Source organism: Pseudorca crassidens, chromosome 7 (assembly GCF_039906515.1).
Source record: "Pseudorca crassidens isolate mPseCra1 chromosome 7, mPseCra1.hap1, whole genome shotgun sequence".
Classification (NCBI taxonomy): Eukaryota; Metazoa; Chordata; class Mammalia; order Artiodactyla; family Delphinidae; genus Pseudorca; species Pseudorca crassidens.
In genome coordinates this window covers 1,506,415-1,521,939 of record NC_090302.1, presented here as the reverse complement: position 1 = coordinate 1,521,939, position 15,525 = coordinate 1,506,415, and the positions used below count along the sequence as shown (strand labels likewise).

General features: G+C 56.5%; 1 protein-coding gene across 10 annotated transcripts in view; it reads right to left on the bottom strand.

Annotated features, from left to right (window-relative positions):
- SEC16A (SEC16 homolog A, endoplasmic reticulum export factor) overlaps nt 1-15,259 on the bottom strand; it is a 32,849-nt gene extending 17,590 nt beyond the window's left edge. For 6 of the 10 annotated variants that reach the window (XR_010944745.1, XM_067742647.1, XM_067742651.1 and 3 more), the window contains exons 1-7: nt 14,671-14,854; nt 7,503-11,189; nt 5,631-5,770; nt 3,482-3,579; nt 1,457-1,583; nt 813-975; nt 528-702 (exon numbers count right to left, since the gene is read on the bottom strand). Coding sequence is in view for 9 of the 10 variants with exons in the window: in XM_067742647.1 (XP_067598748.1) it covers nt 528-702; nt 813-975; nt 1,457-1,583; nt 3,482-3,579; nt 5,631-5,770; nt 7,503-11,120 (4,321 nt within the window). In the remaining variant the exon portion in view is untranslated. Of the gene's footprint in view, nt 1-527; nt 703-812; nt 976-1,456; nt 1,584-3,481; nt 3,580-5,630; nt 5,771-7,502; nt 11,190-14,670; nt 14,856-15,002 lie in introns of those variants that run through there. The other 4 variants (XM_067742649.1, XM_067742655.1, XM_067742648.1 and 1 more) reach the window with 3 other exon arrangements.
- Nucleotides 15,260-15,525: the final 266 nt, after the last annotated feature.

The following is a 15,525-nucleotide window of genomic DNA, read 5'->3' as shown; positions in this document are numbered from 1 at the left end:
AGTCCATTATTTTATATTTTATACTGTCATGTTCTAAAACTTCACATACTTGTGCAGTTTTCCAAGAAACAGCATTTGATCAAATATCTCAAAGGCGAATTGAGAATGTGGCCTGCGTGATAAGCATATGAACTGGAGTTTTTCAAGTTTCCCTCCAAGATCCACGGACCCGTGTGGTCGGCACTGGGGCTACACTGAGGCCCTGCCCAAGAACGTGGCAGAGGAGCCTGAGGTCAGAGCCACACTGAAGTGGACACGATGGACAGGCCGGGCAGCTCCCAGGCCTGTGAGCCAGACTGCAGCCCACAGGGCACCAGCAGCCTAGCGTGGCAAGCGCTGCCCCTCAGGACGGGCACGTGGTGGCATAGGGCCCTTGCTCGGCAGGGATACCCAGGCCAAGCCATTGCCAATCCCCATCCTGGTGACGACTCAGTCCCCCTCTCCCATCCCAGGCTCGGGACGCCGCCCCAAGGTGGGCCTCGGCCTCCCTCTGCCCCTGTGGGCACGCAGGGCCTCGCCACACACACCTTGGTCCACGGAGGGCCAGCTGGCCTCAGCAGGGTAGCCGTACTCCGGGAAGCCCGGGGTGCCGTGGAAATCGCCGCTGTAGGGACCGTAGGCATAATCGCCGTGGAAGGAGCCCGGTGGAGGGGGCGCCTCGTAGGGCCCAGCAGTCACGTTGCGACCTCTGTACACCTGACTCTTAGAGAGCAAAGAGCAAACAGGTGAAGTCTCTTTGCCACGCCTGCGGCGGGACCCCAGGCGGCCACCAGAACCCTGGGGCCCGGGCCGGCCCCCGCCCGCCTGCCCACCTGGTGGGAGTGGGAGCTGAAGCTGCTGTGCAGGCTCCGCGCTGAGTGCTCGCTCCGCCGGTCCACCTCCTCCCCGTAAGGGTCCCTGTGGGGCTCGGGCTCGTCGTCAAAACTCCCGGTGAAGCGGGGGTCGTACCTCCAGTGGTCGTCGTATTTCTCAGGCCTGGGGAAGCAGAGGGGCAGAGGCCGGGGCTCGGGGAGAGTACCTCCAGGGCCCATGCTCCCGTGCCACGTGGCAGTGAGCCCCCCAGGTCCTCGCCGCCGCGAGTCCCGATCCTACGGACAGTGCTCGTCAGAGCCCACCCTCGAATGGAGTCACCGCATCCCAAGGCCAAGTTCAGACCCTGCCTTAGGGTTAGAGAGGCAGGCTGGGGGTCTGTCTGAGGTGGTCACCCCTCTCACGGACCCGAGAAGAGGAGGATGAACTGACGCGCGGCGCTGGTTCTGAGGCCAGTCCCCCTCCAAGAGCCCAAGGAGAGAGCCACTGGGAGGGCCAGTTCATCCCGTTCCTCCCGATGGTGACTGCCCCCCAGGAAGCCAGACACAACTGTAGCTCTTGAGTGAATTACAAAGACCCGAGGGCACAGACGCAGAAGCGCAGCTGATCACGACCCACCCTCCTTAGCAAAATCTATTCCACCAACCTGTCCCCATAAGCATAGCTTTCCTTCCTATACGGTTCGTACTCAGCGTCATACCAACACCTCCGGTCATAGGTGCGGGGGTCCCTGGACCGAGAACCATAGTGGTACCGATCCCAGTGACCTGGATCTGCAGGCGAGAGATTAATGGGTCAGTACAATGTGCAAAAGACACCCCTCTGGCCGTCACAAAACTAGGCCACCCCAGGACTGAAGAATGCTTTCAGCCTCAGAGAGCAACCAAACTTTCCTCCCGAAAATCAGCACGACCCCAGGGAGTGTTAACTGTGAGACACCAGAGGACACGGCCGTGTCCTGCCTGTACTGTGATACCTAATGGCCACTGACAGTTTTTCTCTCAACACACGTGATTAAAAAGAAAAAAACAATTTTTTTTTATTCGTATCTCTTTTCTCTAATGTGAGCCAAAGAGCTTTAGGAAATACTCTCAACGGATAAACAAGATCCTACTGTAGAGCACAGGGAACCATATCCAGTCTCCTGGGATAAACCATAAGGGAAAAGAATATGAAAACAGAATGTATATGTGTGCGTAACTGAGTCACCTTGCTTGCTGTACAGCAGAGATTAGCACAACCTTGTACAACAACTGTACCTGAATAAAAAATAAACAAAATTTAAAAAATACTCTCAAAACTAGATTACTCTAAAAAAGCACATTAAGGGGCCTCCCTGGTGGCGCAGTGGTTGAGAGTCCGCCTGCCGATGTGGGGGACACGGGTTCGTGCCCCGGTCCGGGAAGATCCCACATGCCGCGGAGCGGCTGGGCCCGTGAGCCATGGCCGCTGAGCCTGCGCGTCCGGAGCCTGTGCTCCGCAACGGAAGAGGCCACAACAGTGAGAGGTCCACGTACCGCGCAAAAAAAAAAAAAAGCACATTAAGGGACTTCCCTGGTGGCACAGTGGTTAAGAATCCACCTGCCAATGCAGGGGACAAATCTGCCAGCCAATGCAGGGGACACGGGTTCGAGCCCTGGTCCAGGAAGATCCAACATCTTCTTAGTTGTGCGGAGCAACTAAGCCCGTGCACCACAACTACTGAGGCTGTGCTCTAGAGCCCGCGAACCACAACTACTGAAGCCCGCGTGCCACAACTACTGAGCCTGCACGCTGTAACTAATGAAGCCCACACACCGCAACTACTGAAGCCCACGTGCCTAGAGCCCATGCTCCACAACAAGAGAAGCCACCACAATGAAAAGCCTGCGCACCGCAACGAAGAGTAGCACCTGCTCGCCACAACGAAGAGTAGCCCCCGCTCACCGCAACTAGAGAAAGCCCGCGGGCAACAACAAAGACCCAACGCAGCCAAAAATAAATAAATAAATAAATAAAGCAAATGCAGAGGAAAAAAGCACATTAACATCATGAGCAAACCAGATACACCACTTTGAGCATGTGCAGAACTACGCATGAAGCAGTCCAAACACAAAAGTGGAGGAAGAGCCCCAGGGGACGCAGACGCGGGTAGCCATGTTGGGACGGTGAGGGCCACAGCCTGGCAGGGGGACCAGCAGGGTGGCTCAGGGGACACGTGCCAAGACGCACACACTGCCAGACAGCAGTGGCACCCAGAACGTCCTGCGTCTGCCCTGTGTGATGTGGGGGCTCTGGCCACATGTGGAGCACGTCACACGTGGCCACTGCAGTGAGCAGCCGGTCCCTCATTTTACTGATTTTAATCAATTTAAACAGCCACATATGGACAAGTTACATACTCTAGAACTACTGATAATTATGCTTTGCTGGAAAATCAAAGAAAACTACTAATACGATACAGACACAACGCTACAATTAAGATATAATTTCTTAATGAAAAATAGCGATATAATTATTTCTAGACGCAAACTACTTTCAATTATTTTGGCTCTTAGCTAAGATCGTAAGACTACCAAAAGGGAAGGTTTCCTAAGAAATCCCACAGCGCGCCACTCTGCACCCAGCCGCACGAACGGTCTGAACGGTCTGAATCTGCTGGCCGTCGACCGATGAAAACGCCTGAACATACCTCCATAATCGTACTGGCTGGAATAATAATTTGCATAGTAGTCACTCTGACTGCTCCATCCACTTTTGGAATTATAGTAACCTTCAGGATACCCTTGCCTGAAAAAAACACACAGTGCTGTTAAAAAACAAATTACCTGTTTCTTAAAGTGGGACACAAATTACACCCAGAGCAACAGGCATTCACAACAGAGCACCTTGGTTGTGAAAAAATTCTCATCAGGAGATCCGAACCAGTAACAATGGTAAGATTGCAGGATTCCCTACCATACGGCAAATTAAAATTTATCTGTTGAAATAACTATTTAAGTGCCGTTCAGCATAAAAGAACTAACCCTTCTCGCGTGCTCAGTGCTGCATGCTATACAGCCAGTGCTTAAAAGCAGGGTCTCACGTTTTTGACATCATGCTCAGCAGAAGCAAAAAGCACTGAGCTATCAAGACCAAGCGGGCGCCGACTGTAACACCCTCTACACAGACCGCGACCCGCGTGTCCTGCGCGGGGAAAAGGGCCCTCGCACCCTGCCAGCTGACGGCCCAGGACTCACGACACGGGCCAGACCAAGGCTGGCTTCCCAGGCCCAGCTGTGCTGCCGACCCTGAGCAGGACAGGCAGGTAGCAGGTCTTCCGGGGCAGGAAGATTCTAAACTGTGCCTCGTGTACCCCTGGGGAATGGCTCACTCCTGGGGGTGCAGCTGCCCCTCAGGAGTGTCCGGCCCCCCCACCTGCCACAGGGACGGCACCCGCTGGGTGGGGGCCCTGGAGGGAGCACCCCAGTGCACCGCCTCCACCCACCACCGGGGGGAGCTCCAGAAAAGTGACCTGACCAAGGGCAGAGCCAGAGCACGCCCACCCCGCTGCCCTCTCCAGCCCCGGGCGCCCGTCAGGAAAGACTCCGCCACAGAAACCCAAGGCTCGTTCTCCCCTCCTGCCGGGATGTGACCACACCAGGCACACGCACAACACGCAGGCCTGCACACACGTGTGCACACACGCACAGGGCAGGAGAGGGGAGAGGCTGCTCTCCCTCCATGAGAGCGGTGGGGACACGACAACAAAGCCCTGCCAGGTAACCCGACCCGGCCTGCAGGCGACAAGCGGCAGAGCAAGGTGCGCCCCGGCCCCTGCCTCCACCCTCCCTCGCCTCTCAGGGCTTCTAGAACACACCTGCCCGCTGCTCTCCCCGAATCAGAACGCCCACTTGGGACTCCAGTCTCACCTCCCAGAGCGCCAGGCCCAGTGGCTCAGCGTGTCCCTCCCAGCGACGGAGGGGGGCCAGCTGGACGGGCCGGCTCACAGAGGCAGGGCCTCGTCTCCAGGTGAGCTACTGAAGACGTGGGAAGCAGCAAAAGCAGCCCCGATTTTGAAAGGTGGTGCGTGGACGCGGTCTTCACCCGCGCCCAGACTCTATTACGAGCCGAAGGAGCCTTGCACCCTCATGGCAAACCCGGCCCGGTGAGACGAGGGCCCGGGGCGCGGGAGGAGCCACAGCGGGCGGGCTCTGCAGCCCCGCGCTTCCTTCGGAGCCCCCGACACCCCTGGGGGGAGGACTGTGGCCTGCCTAAGCTTTTACTCAGCAGAAGGCATGATGCCAAGACTCTTTCAAAATGCCTCATCTGTGATCGCAAAACTGAGAGGAGATCTGTCAGGGGAGAGAGAAGCGGGAGGGAGTGGCTGGCGGCCTCGCAGCCCGGCGGGCAGTGCCCGGGACAGAGCCCAGGCTTGCGGCGGCCGCTGCCAACAGACCACTCCATGTTCTGGCCCGCGCCTGCCTGGCCCGGGAGTCCGGGCACCCCGTCACCAGAGGCGGTGAAGGACCTGCACGGGGGAAACGCTGCCTCGGCACCCGCGGAGCTGTGTGCGTCCCTTGGCGACGGGACCACTGCCCGGGCTGGGAGGAAGCCCGCACGAGGGCAGGGGTGGCTTCCTGGTGGCGCTGCACAGGGTCGGGTCTGACCAAAGGCCAACTGATGACACACCCGTGACCTGGCAGCAGCGCGCTTATCTCGATTTAAAGATGCATCCTATCATCTGTCCACACCCACAGAACGTAAACACACGTTAAACAGGTCTGTATGGTTCTTTACAAACACGGTCCTTTTCAAATCACTAAGTTACTACCACAGCCGGCAACATAAACGTCAATCACCTGGCAGCTGGCCGGTCCGAGCAGTGACTCGCCCGGGAGCTGGGCCGCTCGAGCTCAGGGTAGCGGTAGCTGTCTGCGAAGGCAGCGGCTGCACCATCGTAGGGCCTGTATCTGGGCTCATAGAGGCCGTAGATGTCCTGCTGAAAGAAGGATGCCTCCGTTAGATGCCAAGAGCCAACTCATCGAGCAACTGGCACGAGTTCTCACGGTACAGGCGGTGCTCTCCGGATGGGCCCCAGACACGGGGCTTCCTTCATGCGAAACAATCAAAAAAAATGAAATCCACGGCCACATTCCTAAGACAGACTGCCCTGGCCGTGCTCAGGAGACGGCCCACCATCAGCGGGCCACGACCCGGGTCCTGCGGTGACTCGTGAGGACTCTGTCTTCTGCTTCCCGAGGTCTCACTTGCATAGATGCCATGACCCCACAAGCTCGGGTCCCGTTTCAGACACCATCTCAGGGAAGCAAAAGAACGAGGGTCCACTGGAACGGGTCCTGAAGCTACAGGCAGCCTCAAAAGGAGTATCGTATTCTATCCTTACGAGGCTTTCAGCCCCATTACAGACCGATGAACCCCCATGGCTCTACGGCTACGTCGGGACTTGAAGTAGAGACGAGGTGACCCAGGCACGAGCCAGCATCAGTCCTTCCTGACTCAGCCTGACGCTCCACCATCACCCAGCAGAGGACGAGAAATCACATAAAATGGACTTGTTCTTAACCACTACTGGAATCTGCAGAGACACAGAGACAAGGCAGAAGGAAGTGGGCTCCCACAGAAGTGATGCTGGGCGCTGGCTGGGACACCGGGATGCAGACGCAGCTGCTGGACAAGGGCCCAGAGCAGGTATGTGGCCCCTCCATGCACTGCCAGGCCTTCCTGGGCTCTGGGCACAGCGTAATTTCCTTCTACGGGGTTCCTTCTGGATCTAGGATTCCCAGGTCTCAGGGGTTAGGTGTGTGCCTGTTCCCACATGTGCAAAGATGCCCAAAGCCCGTGAGGCAGCCCCATCACCGGGGCAGCCCTGCTCCCTCAGCCTCTTCTGACTGCAGGGCCTCCAGTGCGGCACCTGCCCCCATGTCAGACAGTGGACTTCAAACTTCTGGTCCACAATCCTTCTGCCTCTGCTGCCCGTGGGTGATGCTGGCCAGGACGAGAGATGGTGAGAAGCGGACAGTAATCAAACGTGTGTCCACCTGGATCACTTTTTCATACTAAGGCAGGATTAAACAGAACTTAAACGGCATTCGTGGGCCTGCATCAGTGTGAAAAGAGGCAAGGGTCTTCTGGGTAGCACAGTGGGGCCCCTTGCTCTGCTGCTGCTATCACAACGTACCTGAAAGAAGCTTATGGAATTACACCACTCTTAGCTGTTTCATTTGGATTACACTCCAAACCTAACTTTTTCCCCTAAATAATTTCATTCTGAAGGAGGCATTTGAAAGACTAGAGTTTTCCTGTTGTTTCTTAGGTAGGTTTTAAGGTCTAAACCACAAAGAAGCTTCAGGAGGCTATTCCAGTTTCCCAAACTGTGCAACCACGAGCCCTGGGTCTGCGGAAAGCCAACAGGCAGGACGGGAAACGAAGGTCCTTTCTGTCACATAAGTTGGGATGTGCTGTGTTAAGCAAAAATGAATCAGGTATTTATTCTACCCAACTCAACGTGCTAACGCACGGTGTGGACTTCCAAGAGAAAGGCCGCGCTCAGCAGAACAGGCTGTGACCAGGCAGCACTCCTCTCACGAAGCAGCACGTGACGGCTGACTACGGGTCACCTCAGAACTGACCAACAGAACCCCGCCAAGGCACATGACGTGAGAAAGAAACCACTGGTCAGGGGGCTCAACAGTCCACAAGCTCAACCCTACCTGGTAATAGTGGGGGGCGGTGCCAGGATCCGGCGGGTACGGTGAGGGGTACGGGGGCTGGTAGCCATCGTACAGGGACCTGTAATAGTAATAGGACGCCAAGTCTGGAGGCGGCGGCTGCAGCCACTGCTGGTCAGACCGCGCGGCCGCCTGGCTTGAGCCGGTGGATGCGACGGACACGCTGGAGGACCGAGGTGGTCGAGGCAGCAGCTGCTGGCCCATGTCAGCTAGAGCCGGACTTGCAGATGGATGGGCTGGGCTTGGGGGCTGTCCTTGCCCTGGTGGACCTCCTGGGTTTGAAGCCTCTGGAAGTGCTGCTTTGGGCCCCTGGGGAGGGGGAGGGGGAGGGGCCGTCTCCTGCTGGGCTCTCTCTGGGCCATGCTGGTCCTGAGCAGCTTTCGTCACCTGTTGGTAGAAACGGTCTGGGGTATGCGCCCCAGGCCCGCGCGGTCGATGACTGGAGATGGTTTGCTGGCAAGAAGCTGGGCTATCGGCTTGGGCCGGGCTATACATTCCTACAGGATTTTCCAAAGTCCGACTGAATGTAAAGTCTAGGGCTCCCGAAGCTTCAGCCCGACTGCCGGAGTGATCTGCCTTATTACTATCGGGGACCGCGGTATTGCTCGCAGGTGGAACTAGCATCGCGCCTGTGCTTCCGGCAGGACCGGTACCTAACTCGGGAAGAACGCTCTCTGCTTTATGGATCTTCTGACTTTCCGGAAGCAAGTTCTTTGGAACTGGGTGAGATGGCTGTTGAACCAGTAAACTAGCAGGCTGGCTAGAAACCATTTCCGAGGTACCACAAACCGGTGGGAAATTACTCTGGGCAAGGTGGTTCGGCAGAGGCGAGCAGATGAGAGAGCCAGCTGGGGTCCCAAACAAAGGAGCGTTTTCTCCAGAATCACCCCCAGCAGCCTGGCTGCTTACTGTGGGCTTATCTGCCGCCAAAGAATCTCTCCAGGACTGATTCTTCTCATTAGGATTCAACGAGGACACAGAAAAATTAACCGGCTGAGCCAGGTTATAGCTGTGATCAGGCTGGGCGACCAAGACTGGCTGATTCTGCAGAGACTCGGCGGGTGGGGAGGACAGCAGACTGGCGTATCCGGGGCCCGCCTGGGGCGGGAGGGCCTCCTCTTCGCCCATTTGGGGAGGATTCTCGAGATTCTCGGAAGCACCAATGCCGTCCCCGCTCTGCACGGTGGGGCCGGGGCCCGGCTGCCGGGACTGCTGGCCGCACACCCCCTCGTCTGGAGGCTGGATCACTTCAGATGGCTGAGGTTTCGCGGGCATGTGAAGCGCGGGGGCGGCTGGGGCCAGGAGGACATTGCCTCCAAAATCTGGCAGCTCGTTCTGCGCCCACAGAGTCGTGGCTGGGCTCTCACACTTCACAGCCCCCTGCGCCCTGGTCAAGGGCCTCTTCTCAGGCGCAGGGAGCACAGCTTCCAAGGGCGGCCCCGCGGCGTGCAGAAGCCCGGGACTGGCCTCCGTGGGTGTGGTGAGAGGTGGAGCACAGACCCGGGGCAGGAAGAGGGTCTCCATGTTGTCGGGGGGCTGCTCCAGGTTGCCAGGGGAGGCGTCGGGTGTGGCAGCGGCCGCTCTGCGCTGCTTCTGGTGGGCGCTGGGCCCCCTCACCTCGCCCACCACGCTGGCGCGGTCGGCCTCGACTGGCTTTACTCCAGTGAAGTGCGATTTCACTGGTTCAAAAGAACTATTTGCACTCGTCTGAAATATTCCCGTAGGTTTTGGGGGGCTCGGGGCCGAGGGCTGGGGCAGGCTGCCGCGGTAGTTCTGGCTCACAGTGTTCTTGTCTGTCTCGCCTCCCACAGGAGAAGAATCGATCTGCTTAAAAAACCTCCCCGGAGCCTCATGTTCAGGTTTTCCAACCTCCTGCTGAATGAACGTGCCCCCCGAGTCGTGGGGCCTGGCTGTACCGGGAAGACCCCGAGGGCTCTGGCCGCTGTAACTGGAAGACACGCTCTCAGCCCGCGCAGGCTGCGCCGTCGCATCTGGGGCCTCGAGATTAGGGCTCCCGCCTCCAGCGTGGCCCACGGCACTGAGCCTGGGGACAGCCGGCCCGGGAAGGGGCCCGTATCTGAGCTGAGCGCTTGGGGAGGAAGGGTCTGCGCTTAGGGGCTCACTTGGCAGAACTTCCTGGTTCTGAATGAACTCTAAGTTCTCGACGTTCTCGTACCGCGGGCCACCAGCACCGTGAGTCCCCGCACGTGCTGTGTCACCCCACATGTCGACAGCGGCAGCGTTAGTGGTTGCTTTGTCGCGTCGGATGCCTGCAGACTGAGAAAAGTAAGGCTGTGGGTCTCCTCCCTGCTGCGTGGGTTCGCTGCTGGAACCCTTGAGAAAGGCCTGATAAACGCCTCCTGCCCCCATGTGTGCAGGAGGCTGGCCGAGGCCCGGGCCGGGGGAGAAACCATCAAAGTCAGACTGACCGGCAGAGACTGCTTTTTCAGATGTGAGGTTTTCTTCGTTCTCTGTCTCTCCTCCTTTGAAAAACATGGAGAGCGCTCCTGAGCCCGCTTCCGGCAGGGTCCAGCTGCTCCCGGCACCCAGGGGGTTGTGCGAGTGGCTTTCTGGGCTGTTTCCCTGAGCGAGGGGGTTAATGAGAGGCAGGTCTGACAACTGCTCTCTATTCACTCCTGGACTCAACCTGAACTCCTGGCCCGCCCGAGCGTTCCCAACTCTGGAATTCTGCCTGAATGCATTTTCTGGATCAAAGCTATTTGCTGAGTGGTTTCCACTTTGCAGGTAGACTGCCTCATTTCTCCCGTCACCGGCCGAGGGTCCCGGTAAAGACACCAGGGGGCCGTGTTGCTCACGGCCAGGACCCTGACGCGGGTTGGACGGAGCGGGAAAGTGGCCAGCGCTGGAGGCGTGGCACACCGTGTTCTGCACAGGTCCCTCAGGGCAGGGCCGGTAATGCTGCCCTGAGGGCTGCGGGCCTCCCTGCACCGGCCCCCACTGCCCGGGCGTTTGCTGACGAGGCTGAGGGAGGAAAGGGGGCGCTGCTGGTGTCGCCGTGCCGTCGTGCAGGCTCGGCCTGCTCAGGGGTCTGTCGGGCCGTGGCGTGCTCGCCTGTGGATGGCCCACACGACAGCTGTCCGGACCCACTCCTGGAATGTACTGAGGAGGATACGGCGGGCTCTGAACTTCAGGCTCCGGGCCGGGAGCGACCTCGACTCTCCTGTTCACCTCGGGCCCAGGAGGTGCCGAGGGGCTCAGCACGCCGGGAAATGGGCTGGCATCTGACCTGGGCTGCAACGGAGGGGCCGGCAGAGGCTCGCAGGGTCCTTGGGAGCTATCCCCGGCATTTGTGTGTGGCCCAGGCAGACCAGCACGCTGAAGAGACAATGGTGGGGCTGGGCCTTGCACAACGAGTGGGCTGCTTTTAGACGAACTGCCCAATGATGTATTTTGGAGCGCCTGTCTACTAAAAGCAAACGGGTCCGTCACCGGCTGCAGTGGGCAGGTTATCGGGGCCACTGGTGCATTACTATTGGCCTGTCTCCTGTACGGGCTGTTGGACCAGAACATGTTCTGAGGACTCCCGGACGGAGGCGGCCGGACCACGCCAGACGGGACAGCCTGGGGTGGAGGTTGCATGATGGAGCTCCTGCACAATGAGACGCTGCTTACAGAAAGAAGCAGGATAGAGGTGCTCCTTACTCTGAACTGAAAAAGAAAAAGAAAAAGAATTAATACGTAAAGTCCACGTATTCAAAGTCCTGGCTGCAATCAGGAAAACTAGGAAAGAAGAGACAGGCTGCGAACGCTTTTGCACCCCGCAGGCCTGAGGGACACCCCTCTCCTGCCTCCACGGCCGTGAGAGCTGCTGTCCTGGGCATTTCGGGAGGGAGGACCCGGGGTGACAGCACAGCCGGCACGCAGAAGCTGGCTGCGCCTGGGCCAGCCGAGTGCCTTGAGATGACTCGCTGCCCTTCACCGAGATTCAGTTACGCACCCCAGCCACGCACCCACGGGCAATGCCCACCGCCTCCACAGTGCCCTCAGCAAGCTGGCAGAGACCAAGCAGGAGCCAACGCCATCACACCAGGTACACAGTCCCTCCACACTTTCCTGTAAATTATCGCAGACCAAGAAAAAGCCAACTCCTCTATTAAGACTGCATATCATACTTTTCATACAGGTTAATTCTAAATCTTGCAAGGAAAACAAAAGTTAAAAATTTGCTCCTGTTTTCTTTAATGAGAGAGCATGGCAGAGTAATATAAGCTGCAAAATGGACATCTAAAATGTATTCACCTAAAACGCCTTGCATCCCACCCCGTAAAATGTCTCATTTTCTGCACCGTGACTGGCTGGCAACCGCTAGCAAAACACGCCGCCTCCGATAACCAGAGCTGTAGCAACGAGGCGCCCGTAAACCCTTTATAGAGAACAAGGGGGTAGAATCCTCTTTGCAGCGTTTTTTGTTGTTTGTTTTTTACTAAAACACACTAAGTATAATCTTGAACAGTTAACCTGCACTTTTGAGACAAAAATCCAAGCATGGTCTCTTACAAAGTCCTCCTCTGTATGTCAGTCCTTCTCCCCAGAACAACCTTCACAAACAGATTAAGTGGAGCCCATCACAGAAAAATGTCAACAACGAAGGAAGAAGTGATAGGACTCCTGGGCTTAGCCCCCACGTTTCTGCAGGTGCGCAACGTTTCTGTACTTGGGAATCTTTCTGATACTCAGACGAAAGAAAAAGTGCATAAACGCATACTGAGTAAAGTTATTTAAAATGAAAGTTCCTATTCCCACCTGACAACGAGTCCTATGACTCTATGAATCCATTACTATCACTGCCCGCACACACTCTCATCCCAGGCCAACAGGGAACCCTTTCTGACAGACGAGCACTTTGAAACTCACTCAAATTTAATGGAATTAAATACATGAGGAACAGCATCAGAGACTTCAGTTGGTTCTAAGCTGTCATTTTAAAACAAAGAACGTGTGCAGCTCAGCTTTATACGGAGCAAGGGGAGGAGAAGCAGAGCCTCTTCCTCTTATCTGTGAAACAGACGCATCTTATAGGACATGACATCCTCCTTGTAAGGCTTCAGCAGGAGACCCTCAACCACACTAAGCAGCATTTTTTAAAAAAGAAAGAATACACACACACACACACACACACACACACACACACACACACACAGAACAGGTCCAGAGGATTTATTCCCCAGGTGTCACTGTGAGAGCCAGACTGGGCGTCAGCTGAGTGGCTCAGGCACAACCTCTGCTCCTTCTGTGACCCAATTTCTTCACCTATAAAGTGAGAAATGAAACGATGGTTTCAAAGTCCCTTCTGGGTTTAATCTTACGAAATTCTATTCACAGTGGATTCTGGGAGGCCCTAATCCCTATGGCTGTTTAACAGGGAAATCTTACCAGAATCTAAATTTCATATAACATCTATACTTAAAATGTTTCCTTGCAGAAACTTCCTTAAAATTGTTTTCTCAACTCCTGGACTAAGAATCATTTTATAAGCAAACACTATCACTTCCCAACAAAGTAGCTTTGCCTTCTCTCCCCGACAACTGAGAGCTTTTTAGCAATAGACCGATTTTATTTGGAACAACCTTCTGACTTGAACATTATTCTTTTGATCTTCTTTTATATTCACCAGCAGAAAAACAATGCAAGGGCATATCATTTATCTTTTGACTACAGAGAATTTTATTCTGTCCAGTAAGTCATTCTGTAGCCTCAAGTCACCTAACTCTAAAAAAGGCAGACTGCTTCCAAGAAACCAGCTGACCTTCCGAAAGATGCATTATTCATAACCCTAGCTCTTCAATTAAGCTGCCTTGGATCTATGTGAAATAAACACAACCTGTTTCGAAATAAATTCCCGGCTACTGAACTGAGATACTGAGAGCACGCTCCTCTCCTGCCAGGGCCGTCGCCTCAAGCGTAAGTGTGTAAACCAACCGGCGTGTCGGGAAGCACCTGGGAGTCTATGCTCTGCCCACAATCTCCCTCACGGCAACTGCTAAGCGACGTACCTATCAGACTAGGGGACACCGGACACAAAGACAGCACAGACTCCAACTTTTCTAAGTACAGAATCATACACATTTAGATGTTAAAGAAGGGAGTGTCTAAACACTGCAAAAAATGACAAGGAGCAAAAAGGACACTCGGAAAAGATGTTTACAGAAGCAAGAAGGAACCACATTAAAATCTGCACACCTACCCTGGAGAAAACGTTCCGTACAATTCTGAGACTTCCTGCAGTAACTGCTATTAAGGGTGTACGAGTCACAAAGAACAAGAAAGAATTTATTTTTTTTGGCTCTTACTGTATCTTTCTAAGATAACACCTGGAACCCTAAGAAAGGGCACGGGGGGAGAAAACTGCAGGGAGGCAGGCTGTGCTGAAACCTGCAAAAGTATCAACCTAGGAACAACTGTCTGTGACTCAGTTTGCTTCTTGCCATATCCGGGGATGGGAAATACCTCTCTGGTTAACATCTGCATCATATGTATTTAAAACAAAATCTTAATAAGCAACTCACAATCTCCAAACCATTTAAAACTTTTCAGGTAAAGCAGCAACAACTGATTTTAAATGGCTGTGTCATGTCCAGACGCTCTACTGTAATACTTTCTTCACAAAAAGGGCAGGCTGCTTTACACATTCCTCTGCCCCTTGGTATAAAACACAGCGCTCGACCTCGGTTGCAACATCTTGGTCACCTCGCCCCATTACCAACAGACGCAACAAGGCTGTTCCTTGGTTCAAATGTCAATCTACCTCATCGCCCGCACGGCTCAGCAGAAACCTTTCAACCAATGAACACAAAACTTCAGAACCTTCGAAGCAAAGGGCAAGCTACACTGTTAAAAAAATTTCCTAAATGCTTCTACTCCTTAAAAAGTCGCAGGTCTGGCTTTTCTTCCAGCCTTTCCAACACAACCCCACACCGAGGCCACCACGGCTAGTGTCCACTCAGCTGACCCGACAGCCCGTGCAGGTGGAGGCCACGTCGGCCCGAGCGGGCAGGTAACCAAGGGGTCTGCCCGACCCTCCCAGCCCGCAGGCCCCCGCCCGACCGCCGGCGGCTCCCAGGAGACGCGCCGTCCGCTCCGGGCTGGGCCCGGCCCGGCCGCCTCCCTCCGCCCAGACCCCGGCCCTCACCGGCGCGCCGCAGGGCGGCCCAGGCCCACTCCGGCTACCGCCCGGCCCCTCCGCGACCCCCGGCTCCCGCCCCTCAGGAGCCGCGTGCGGAGTACGGCGCGGCGGTTTCCACAAGCGGAGACACTGCAGCCGCAGCAGCCATCTTGGCACATCCGGCTCCGGTCCCCGCGGCCACCGCGTCGCCGACGTGTCCGGCAGCGACGTCAGCGCGCGCCGCGCCCCTCGCAGGGGCCCTCGTGACACTCCGCCCCGCCCCTGGCCCCGCCCCCGCCCGCATCCCGTCTTTCACTGCCCATCCATTGGTCCCGCCCCTCGCCCACCTGCCCGCCCACCTGCCCGGTCGGGCGCGCGAGGACCGCCCTGGGACGTCGTCCGAGTTATGCCGGCTCTTTCTCCCCGTCTCTTCTGACTTAGGATGTGAGAAGAGTCGGGATTCTTCAAGAAGACCCAAGGGAAGAATCAGTCTTGAGCGACTGACGCCAGCAGGTGCACCGACCGAGAACGGCTACCCGGCTGAGCCGAGAACCCGAGCAGCACCCTGGCGCAGGCGCGTTCCTCCCATTCTGCCGTTGGACTCTTCGAAGGGAAACGGGCGGAAGACGACCGCGCATGCGCCGGCAGCCCCTGCGAACTGCGCGTGCGCGCCTCGCGGCGGCCCGCGAGTTGCCTAGTTACGACCACTGACGGCTCCCGGTTCCAGTTCTGCCCGGGAAGTTCGGCTCCGTCCACGTCTAGCTCTCGGAAAGCAGTGCCCATGTGCTCCGCACAGAACCCTGGAAGGGACAGACGCCGCCGGCCCCCAGTCCACAGGCCCCGTCGAAGCCCCACTTGCCGCCCAGGCTCCCGCTTCGGGGG